General features: G+C 41.8%; 1 protein-coding gene across 1 annotated transcript; it reads left to right on the forward strand.

Moving 5' to 3' along the window:
• Window positions 1-234: 234 nt before the first annotated feature.
• Window positions 235-7,716, forward strand: LOC107120502. Its single transcript, XM_015423218.1, has 2 exons — window positions 235-1,220; window positions 7,112-7,716. The coding sequence occupies exons 1-2, from the start codon at window positions 842-844 to the stop codon at window positions 7,714-7,716; spliced, it is 984 nt and encodes a 327-aa protein (XP_015278704.1). The 5' UTR covers window positions 235-841.
• Window positions 7,717-11,128: the final 3,412 nt, after the last annotated feature.

An 11,128-nucleotide genomic window follows, 5' to 3' on the forward strand; every position in this document is an offset into this window, starting at 1 on the left:
GTGAGTTTTAAAAAGAACGTTTGAGTCTCGGCTTTCGTGGCACCTTTAAGACCAACAAAATTTTATTCAAGGATTTAAAAAAACATTCTTGTTCGTCAGCCAACGAGAGAAAGCACTGGGTTTTTATTGCGCATGTGCTTGCATAGATTCCTCGAAGTGCCCGGATAATGTGAGAGCTGTATGAGACGAACCTATCCGGAACTATTCCTCTATATGACCCGGAAGGGTATATGTTTGCTACGGTGGCTGTTTAGGTTTGGAGCAAGGTGGTAGTTCTTTTTCTCCCTGAAGTTTGGCTGGCGGCACTTACGCTTTGAAGCGGAAGATTCGCGGTGAGACACATTTCAAGGGCGACGGCTCATCGTTTCTCTGGTGTTTTCCTCGACACCTGGGCGCGAGGCGATTGGGATGGCCGGCCACTGCGGAGTGGGCCAGTAGTTCAGAACAGCCGGCGGGAGATCGGCAGGTGATACACGTCCCGTAGTTCAAGAAGACCGCGTGAAGTCACCTTCCCCCAGAGTAAGAGCCGCTGCAGCAGCAAGTCTCTCCGGAGAAGCTTCGAAGCTGGGGAAGAGGGCGGGCCGTGTTTCGCCCTCTGCCTAGCAGCGGAGGGACCTTTGCGTGTGCCTTGGAAGGGTGCCCCTCTACGTTAAAGGCCGTTATAGCGGCTCTAATCTTGGGCTCCCGGGCCCTCCGGGACGGGCAGTAAAGCAGTTACCTGACAAGTAAAGACTCCAGAGCTCAGTCTCCAGGTCATTTTGAGCGCGTTTCGGAGGCTGCAGTAGTATAGGTGGGGGTTTTCCTCATACCTGTGGTAAAAATAATTAAGTTTTTTCCAGCAATGCTGCCCACCAAGAGAAGTAATAGCAGCAGCCTCATTATTTGTGCAGCTCCAGCAAAAAAGGTGCCTGAGCCGCCTGTTTCTAATGACGATTCCAAAAAGCCACCCATTTTGAAAGCCTTGGAGGCAGTTGTAGCAGCTGGTAGACTCGGCTTGCTCGGTCCAACAGCAATGGCGGCTGTGGAAGCCATGCCAGACTTGGAGGTGCAGAGTTGCGATGGAAAGGTGGGCCAAGGAACCCCAAGTTCGATTCCACTTTTGGGAGAAAAGGAGGAAGAAAAGGCAGGAAAGGAGGAAGGAAGGAAGGAAAGAAAAGAAGAAGAAAAGATCGTGAACAAGGAGGGTAATACTGATGTAGCTGTCACACCACCAGTGAACGGTAAGCTGTGGATAAACTAATTTATGCAGTAGCCAAATCACTCGCTCAAAACTTTAATGCTAGTAGCTCACAAAGTAGAATTTTTTCTCACAAGACTCCACAGCTAGAGGGAGCCCTGGTGACCGGAAATACTGCTGCTCTTCTTAACGTCCTCCTCGCTTGCAGGCAAAGTTCTTGGCATTGGTTTTTAACTTATTAAAGACCCTTCTGACAGGCCTTGGCAATTTTTCTTTAGCTGTAAGAGCCAGTGCAAAAATTTAGGAGCCAGAGCTGTTTTCAGGGGCTTGTATTTTAATGGTCATATTTTGTAATTTAAGCATAATCCTAAACTCTTCACAGTTTCTTGTAAAATTTCCAAAGCCATGACTAAAGTTGTGTAAAATATAAATCAATATGGGGTCGACCTGGTTGTCTTCATCCCAATGAAAGGTTGCCCTTTAATCCTACCGTATTATTTTAAAAGCTCCATTTAATTGTGTTTTGGAGCTAGTATAGAACACAGCAGTTGAGAAATGAATTCATCTGTTGCCACTGAATGGGGTAAATTTACAAGGAAGCAGTGATAAGAACTTCATGCACATTCATTTTTATACCATACATCAACAAGTATTTCGATGTGAAATGATAAATAAATTTCATACTACTAATGAGGATCATAGACACTACAGTAAAATAATTGCTGAACATACTAGGTGCCACAATGAAGTTTCTAGGTGCCATGGTCATGTGGCAACTGGGATTTGTTGAACCGTGCCTTATGGTTTGTGATTGGTGATTTTGAAAGTGTTCCTCTTCACTTTTTTGAAATCCAGCGTTAGAAATAGAGATTTGAAGGCCCAGAAATTTTTTGGAGAAAAACACTCCCCCCCAACCCGGTATCTTTTTTTGGCACTGAAAGAAATCCTATGGTGGAATGAATGAATATATGTATGAAATGTGATAGCACAGAGTGCAGCATTTTATGCCTCTCTCACATTAGCACATGCAGAAAACTAAGGCATTTATATTTTTATATTCCATATATAAGTCACTTAATACAGTTTATATGCTAACTATGTTATAAATGATGCATTTCTAAAGTAGCAAGATAGGTTTAGCTAAATACTGCATATATTTCAGTTTCAAGGATTTGATACTTAAATGGCAGTCCAGTAGACTGTCAAACACACCCCCAGGGAAGACACCCACACTTAATGGCCTACTGCAGGGAAACTTCCTCTCTCTGGTATGCACTGCATGTTAGTAGACGTTTGCAGGCCACCACCCCTTTGTGTACTTGTACTCATTGTACACACAACCCCAAAAGTGTTGAGGAAAAAAAGCCCTTCCTTATTCTGGGGAAACAGTTCATTAGTCTAGACTTTTGGGAGAGAGCATGTCCTTCTGCCCCTATCATTGGTCAAAGACCAACCTGTCCCTTCCCTTAAAACAAAGGCTAGCAAGCAGGGGGCCTGTAGCAGCTATAAAGTGTGTGCAACTCAGCCTGCCTGGCAAGGAAGTTATAAGGACCAGCTAATCCTTGTAAGTTTTTTTAAAAAACTGCTTTTTTCTTATGGGTTCTGTGTTTCCATTCCCAGTTTCCTCATTCTGTCTACCTTTTCATGTGTTTCAAATCAGCTGTTGAAAATGGCATCCTAGCTTTAAGAGACTTCCTTAGATTGGCAGCCCCTTCCCTGAACCATCTGTTCAGCTGACACTGCTTCACATATAGGAAAGGCTGAGAAGGAGGCAGCCACTTTGCAGGAGGGACTTGCGGACTGTTCTCCTGGGGCAGAGAGTTTTTTCCTCTTTCATGGGTGCACATACATGATACAGAGAAGGAGGACTATTCTGTGGCTGTCAGTAATGTGCACAGAGAACTACTCCCCCGCCCCCTGCTCAGTAGTAGCTTTTTGGTGATTCTCCCCTCACTGCAAGACCGCCAGCCCCCATGCTGTACCTGGCAGCCTCTCTCTCCCAGGAGCAGCATTTGGGGGAGGGAGGCATTTGAGGTAGCACTGAGTGTGAGAAAGTCATGCTCTGTATGATGGAAATCCTTCTGTCAGCCGTGACTTTTGCTGGGCTCTGAGAAATAATTTGTTTATTTTTTTAGCAATAGTTAATTAAGGGGGCCCTGGCCTGGATGGCCCAGGCTTAGCCCCATCTCAGAAGCTAAGCAGGATTGGCCCCGGTTAGTACTTGGGTGTGAGACAACCAAGGAAATCCGGGGTTGCTTTGTGGAGGCAGGCAACTGTAAACCACACCTGAACATCTCTTGCCTTGAAAATCCCCACACAGCTGCCATAAGTCAGCTGTGCCTTGATGGCAGTTTCCATGGCCAATTTAAGAGGAACCTGCTAATTTGGGTCAGATACCTTTTGCTGAAACCGAGCAGTGGTACTCTTTCTTAAAGTATTCTTTTTTTCTTGTTTTCTTTTAAGACTCCTGTGAAATTGAATGATAGAATCTGGCTCCAAATCCAAATTCCATAGAAATATGTGTAGAATATTTGAATTAATGACTATGTTTTATGTTCCTTAATATCTTTATACTGGGCTGCCAGTTAAGAATTTGGTCAAAGGGAATCTAAGTGTTGTAGCTGAATTTTATTTATATCACCAATATAGTTGGAGAAATGCAACCTATGTTCTACACCCTGCCATCTGTCAATCAGAAGGCAGTTTGGTTTTTTTCTCACATCCCCCACCCCCCTTTGGTTGTCTCTCTGTGTCTTGCATTTATCCCACCATTCCTCTAAGACTGACATGCATGTTTCTTCCCCTTCTTCATTTTGTCCTCACAACACCCCTATGAAGTAGGTAATCCTGAGAGAAAGTGAGTGGCCCAGGGTTACTCAGCAAGCTTTATGACTGAATGGGATTTGAACTTGGGTCCTTCCCAGTTCCAATCCCACAGCTGAATATAGACTGCTGCTGCGGATTTATATCCTCTTCCCAGTTCTGAACAGGACTGGTTTGGTTTAATTGCAGACGAAAGTGGAAGTTTCTTGCTTTCCTAGGGAGTCATTTTGTTCTCAATGTTCTGCTGAATGCTGGTCAAAATGTTTGCATGTCATTACAAGTGGCTGTAAAAGGAGATTGCTTTTTAAACAGAGGAAGGTCATAGCTTGAAGTGTAGGGTTTCACTTTTTCCGAGAGAGGGACTTATTTTCTTTTTGTCTGCACTTTGGTTTGAACACCTAGTTGAAATTTGCAATTTCAAAATGCAGAAATGTCGACAAAAAGTATGCAAATAGAGTTCAGCTGTACTCTTTGTTTCCCCTTCTTTCTCAAATGTTTATGTATGTCAAACACTGTTCAAAGCTTCCATATTTTGGTCTCACTGAACTTCTGGACTGGTCCAGTGATGGGCATGCTGGGTTGCTTCCACTATTAGCTCTCTGGGGTGACCTTTCTTTGTGGAGAGATACTACTCTAGACAGTGCAGGGGCTGTATTAGAACGCTGGTTTTGGGTGGGAGAAGAAACTGTTGTACCCCATCCAAGGTAAACTGGACACTGACACTGTGATCGCGTACTATCTGACCTGTAGATGACCGGTTGAAGGAAAACTCTTCTCCTGCTGCTTACCTTATTTGCCTGCTGTGTAGGTGGATGCTACTGCCTGGTGAAGGAAGAGGCTAGTTCCCGAAGCCAACCCCTTGCTTTCCTTGTGGCCCAGTGGTCTGGAGGGAGCAGTAGGACTCTTCTTTTATTTTTTCCCCTTGCAACGAAAGGAATTATTTTGTGTTCTGTGATGCTTAGCTGTAATCATGCCTTGCTTTTTAAATGTTGTGACTGTTAAGAGCAAGATAATAGCCCTATGTGCTGGTTAATTTGACAAATTGCTAACAGGTGATGTTTGTCGAGGATGAAGCCTTTGTATGTTGGCTGGAAAAGATTATGTTTAAAATTTAAAAAATTATAAAAATCAGTATAATGATATTTATGTTTTTTAAAAGGTCATGTTTGTTAAATTGTTAGCTCGTTAGTGGGGAGATAGTGGACAAAAGTGGTAGGTAGAAGGCTGTTTTTAAAAAAATCTTGATCTTGGTCTCTCTCGACAATGGAGGATTCGCCTGCATCTGAACCAGATTACCAGGAGGAGAAATTGATGTGTGGCCAGCAAGACTGCTTGTGTGGCCTGCTTTTAGAGACTTTGCCTGGAGCAAGAACCTGCTTTTAAAGATAAAGTGAGATAGTTTATTTAGCTGGGTTCTTTTAAAAGTTTTCTGTTTTGGACTCTTGAAAGTACTGATGTTCTTTTGTAAAATAAATTGTCTTTCTTTTGGAAGATTGTGGTTATTTGATGTGCATTTGGGATCTGATAAAGAAAGAGCCCACGGCACCTCTAGTGAGTTTCCCTTTCTCTGGGTTGGGAGGAGTGCATCACATGTTCACTCTTCCTACCTTTACTTAGCTCTACTGCACCATTCACATCTGACACAAATTCCTCCCACCCCTTTTGCCTCACCTGCTCTCCCCATTGTTTCTTGTCAGATTTTTGAAAGTGTTTTAATTCTAATGCATATTAATAAAGCTCAACTTTCTAAAGTCCAGTTGGTTATTCTCTTCCTTGACCTTAGTTTTGTAGGAATGTTGACCACGATCATCTAGCATTATTGAAATCTTTATATGTTTAAATTTCTCCCCCCCCCGTTTTATTTAAGTTTTATCAAAGAAATACAACCTTTACAATTGTAATTTTTCACACATAGTCTGTACGAGTCTGTTACAAAGTTTTGTTCTCTATCCATTTATAAAATTCTGCCCATCTTTCTTTAAACACCTTATCATCTTTCCCTTGCAAAATTACTGTTAATTTGTCCATTTCTGCGACTTCCATCAGTTTCTCAGCTAATTCCTTTCTCTTAGGAATCTTTTCTTGCTTCCAGTACTTAGCAATCAGGATTCTAGCCGCAGTGAGCATATATGTTAGTATATACAAGTTTTTCCCTTTATGTTCATTTGGAATTATGTTTAACAAATAAGTCTCCGGGCATAGTTTTAAACTTATATGTAGCACTTCTGTTATCAAGTTACTTACATTTTTCCAAAAACTATACATTTTTTCGCAGTTCACCACATATGTAAAAACGTCCCTACATTATTTTTACATCTCCAACAGTTTTTGTTTACAGTTTTATATGCTTTTGCCAACTTTTCAGGAGTCCAATACCATCTATGGAACATCTTAAATATGTTTTCCTTAAATGCTACTGCCCTCATTAGTTTCATAGACTTCCATACTTTTAGCCAATCTTCCAATTGTATAGTCTTTCCCAAATCCTTCATCCACTGGATCATGGCATTCTTTATATTCTCGTCATATAGGTGATCATCCAAGAGAAAATTATATGTCTTTTGAATAAGTTTGTCATTGGAAGACAACCATATTTTATCCAAATCTGTTTTGGTTTTTATGAACTCCCCGCATTTGTCTTTGTTGTACCTATCTTGCACTTGCGTTTTTTCCCACCATGTTAGGTGAATGTTTTTGTCTTTTAGTCTCTCTAATGGTCTTAATTTATTATTTTCATCCAACAGCACATCGTAGGATATAGCTTTTTCTTTTGTCATTAGTTTTGTATTTATAAATGCCTCAAGGGGGGACACCCATCTCGGAACTTTTGTATAGTATCTGTATTTCATTCCTTTCCATACCTTGATTAATGCCGCTCTAATAATGTGCTTATGAAAATTGGAATGAATTTTGTCTTTCTCGTACCACAGGTACGCGTGCCACCCCATGTACAGATCGTGACCTTCTAAATGGAGAGTTCTCCAATTTTCTAACTGTATCCAGTCCTTAATTTCTGATCATTTAAGAGTTCAGCTATTTCTGTGGAGCATTATTAAACTTCCATGGAGTGCAAACTGAAATAGTTAATATAATGTGGCATTTTACTTTTAGGTACTGGAAGTTCGAGCTGTACCATAAAGGACATCTGGATATGTGGTGATTATGTGATTTCGTTATCAAAGAGGAGGTCGCAATTCAGCGTGGGAACAAAGCAATTGGGCTTCTCGGCTTCTGTTGCATATGTGACTTGGCGAGGTATCCCTACAATGAAGTGGGATGATCTGTTACCCAATCTGCATCAGTTGTATCATCAGTGCCGTTTCCCATCTATTATAGTAATACACCTTGGGGAAAATGATCTGCGGGTCGACAGTAGCCACTCACTTGTTACCAAGATGCAAAATGATTTGGTTATCCTTCAAAAAGCATTTCAAGATGTTGTAATAATTTGGTCTTCACTGTTACCAAAAGGTGTTTGGAAACTAAGTAAGAAGGTGCAAGTTCTGGAATCTAAACGTAATGATATCAACTGCAAAATGGAAGAATTTTGTAATGAAAATGGCATGCACTATTTTTTACATCCATTGCTTACTCATCCATTGTTTATTCGTCAAAATCAGCTGTTCACAAGACAGAACACCCTGTCCAAGCAAGGAGCTGATGTTTTTATAACTGGGCTGAGGCAATTCTTGAGTACCTTTCTGAACTGTGATTAATTCTGGAATTATCCTTTCTTTACATCCTAGTCCTGTATGCATATTGGTGTATTGGGTTTTGTGGCGTTTGCAGTGGGTGGGAAAGAAATACTGAAAATATCTATTTGTTGCTGTCTGGAAGGATAGCTTTGTTTTGTTGCCTGTCCATTGGATTATACCTTGGAAGAGCACTGGCAAGTATTTTTTCATGTGTTAAATTTTATATGAAAATATATGAAGAAAAATTTTTACCATGAAGAATTGTATTTTTATTTGTGTGGGTGCTCCTTTTTTCCTTCTCTTTCTCTCTCTCTTTGCAGCTGGTGCTATATAAGGCTGTGGCTCTCTTCCAGTGAGCAGTTTGTAGGTTACAGTTCTGTTTCTGTCACACACTAGCAGAATTTTGATGTTATTGCGAGAGATCATTTGGAGAAATACGACTTCAGAAGTCACTCTTTAGCATATTCATTATAGGTGGAACATTGGCATTTTGCCATACAGCAGCCCATAGCTCTTTTGGTGTGGTTTTGCCTTTGCTTCGTGTTATTGCTTGTAGTTCCATTGTAAGCTTGCCCACTTTACTGTCTACAGGTACTAGAATAATCAAGATTAGTGCTTAGTTTTTGGGCTCCCCTCCAAAAAGCGATATGTTTAGATGATCGTAGTGTGGGTCAGTCCCATCTTATGATGATAGTACCTCTCTTGCAGCAACGACAATTGCAGGCAGCTGTGTTTGTCCAGGAGAAAAAAATCCAAGTAAGCAGCAGCAAGTAGGGACTGCTTTAGGATAAACTTATATGTGACAAAGGTGTCTTGCTCTCAAGTGCCATGGACTCTGGAGCTTTCCCTCATGCTGTATGGTGATCAAAAAAAGGAAGAGAGGAAGGAGAGAAAAGATTATTGCTGGCAAGGAAGGTAGTGTTCATGATTTGTGACGGTCTTAAAGTGGTGGAAGTTTCTCTGCTGAGTTAAGTTACTAAAGATTCATGTTGTAACAAAGCTTTTTTAGGACAAAAAGGCAATGGCCGCTCTTTAAAAAGGCTATAATTTGACATTTTTAAAAATATGCAGACAGGGTGTTGTCATGTTCTTTACCTCCGATATCTGTGCCTCTCTTTTCTTAGTTCCCTCTTTTTCTGATACTGTATTGTGATTTTCAGTTTGTCCAAAAGCTATAATGCTACTGTTGCTGTTTTCATAATGGTTGTTGCAACAGAGCAGCAAGCAATTTCATTTTGCTTGGCTTTTTCAAAATTAATGTTTTTGTTTCAGAAGAATAACTGGGTTTTACTCTTGGCAGCACACAACTGTATATGTAGTTGAGTGGAATCAGATGATGTGGATCCAGAAGTTGGGCATTACAGCACTATGAATGGCAACCCTTCCAAGGGTTAACCAAGATAAAGAGCTGGCAGCAAAATAAATGCACCTTTGTGTCAGAATAGTTACAATTATAAGAGAACAACACAACCCTATGGAGGGAAACCAACAATACTTTATGCTAAATCAGAAGTTTAGCTGAAGTAGACCAGAGGTGCAGAGGTGTACCTTGCCCAAAAGAGTTGTAGAACTTCTGCCAGATGCTTGGCTTGTGACCTTCTGAGATAATCCCCCCTCAGACAGACCAGGATGCCTAGTACCTGGGGACTGTGGAAATTCATTCTCAAATCCAGTTACATCTTATAGGGTCAACAAAATTCCCTATAAGTGAATACCAAAAGAAGGGCCATCTCCTTTAAAAGAGTAATGCTAATGTCAGAGTGATCCTCAGTAACAGCTGCTGTTCCTCCTCTCAGAACTGCATGAACAAAACATGTGAAATTTAGATTTAAAAAGAAGATCCACAACCCCTGAGTCAAGTCACTTTCTCAGCAAGGACTGCTTCCAGGACCTTGCCACAGGATCTGAGCCAAAGACACTGCTCATGCAGTGGGACCAGCAAAGCATTTCCCCCCCTCTAAGATCCCTTCTTTCCTTAGCTTTCTTCCCATTCTGTCGTCCCCTGCCTTAAGCTCTCCAGCCGCTCTCAGCCAATCACTACCTTTCTCCTTCCTGCCAATTGATCCCTGGTCCTCCCATGTTTTTGGCATTACTTTGCTCAAAAGCTTCTGTTTCCCCTGTTGCCTTCTGTTTTCCCCAATCTAATTTTTACAGCTTGTTTTCTGTCCTTTTCTCCATTCTTAAAGGTGATCTCTCACCCCCCCCCCCCAAGCTCTCTCCCTTCTTTGTTTCTCCTTTTCTTTCCTTTAGCCCAAGCTCTGTCCCTTCTCTGTTTCTCCTTTTCTATCCTTTAGGTGACTCCGTCTCTACAGACTTCCTACCAGCCTCCCCTTGTCCCATCCCCCTTCCTTGGTTACATTTCACACATCATCTTTCATAAAGCTTGTGTTTGCTGGGCTGGTTCCAACTGGGTATTTCTGCTGCTGATAAGGTGAACGGTTTAGTCGTGAATTGCAAACATTTTACCTGTCCCATGTAGTCAATAAAGCTGAATGTTTGATTTTAGACTCGCTGTGTCTTCCTTCTGAAGTATTGCATCTGAACATGCTTTTTTATATATATACACACACAGAACCCAAACAAATCATAAGTACCTGTGTGAATGTACAACGATGTGTACCCAGTTCTGTGGTGCAAGAAAAGTGTGAGTCGTGTGGAAGATAACTGTCAGTCCTGGGTTTCAGTTCGTGGTATGGCGAGGGATATACCTAGGGGGCTGGATGGCAAGTAAAATCCACGAGGGGAGGGTAGCAGGACACTCTACTGTTATTAAACCATATATTTGGATGGGAAGGGGGTAGCTTTTAAAGGATGTGTATCTCCATGGAGTAAATGTGCACAGTGGGGATTTCTTTCTCTATTATAAGGCAAAGCAGAACGGGCACAGGAAAAGGGAGAGGCTTTGGCAACAAGTGGGGCAGATTTCCAGCCCAAAATAGGTTCTCCCTCAAGAGTTGTTGTTATATCAGGAGGGGCGCAGAAATGATGAGCTCAGAGAATCAGAGGTTGCACTCATGATCAAGATCTGTTAAGAGACGAGAAATTACTCTGAGGTGGTTTGGATGGTTGCAGGCATGGTTTCCATTACGGGGCAAATGTGGGGCTTGAATTTGGTGTTGGTTGACTCCAAGGATGATTGTCCACGGAGACTTCGGCATGCGTGCTGAGGCTGCCTTATCAGGTAAAGCTCAAGATTTCATAGATGCCATGATAATTGGGGTCTTTAGCTGTTGTAGATTTTCCGGGTTGTATGGCCGTGGTCTTGGCATTGTAGGACCTGACGTTTCACCAGTAGCTGTGACTGGCATCCTCAGAAGTATAACACAGAAAGATGGAGTACTCTCTGTGTCAAGGTGAGAAGAAAAATGGTAGGCAGGTAACTTATATCTACTCAGGAAGGTGGGGTAGGGCTGAGTCATTATATTGTAGGAGT

The sequence above is a fragment of the Gekko japonicus genome, unplaced genomic scaffold, assembly GCF_001447785.1.
Source record: "Gekko japonicus isolate JY-2015 unplaced genomic scaffold, Gekko_japonicus_V1.1 scaffold862, whole genome shotgun sequence".
Classification (NCBI taxonomy): domain Eukaryota; kingdom Metazoa; phylum Chordata; class Lepidosauria; order Squamata; family Gekkonidae; genus Gekko; species Gekko japonicus.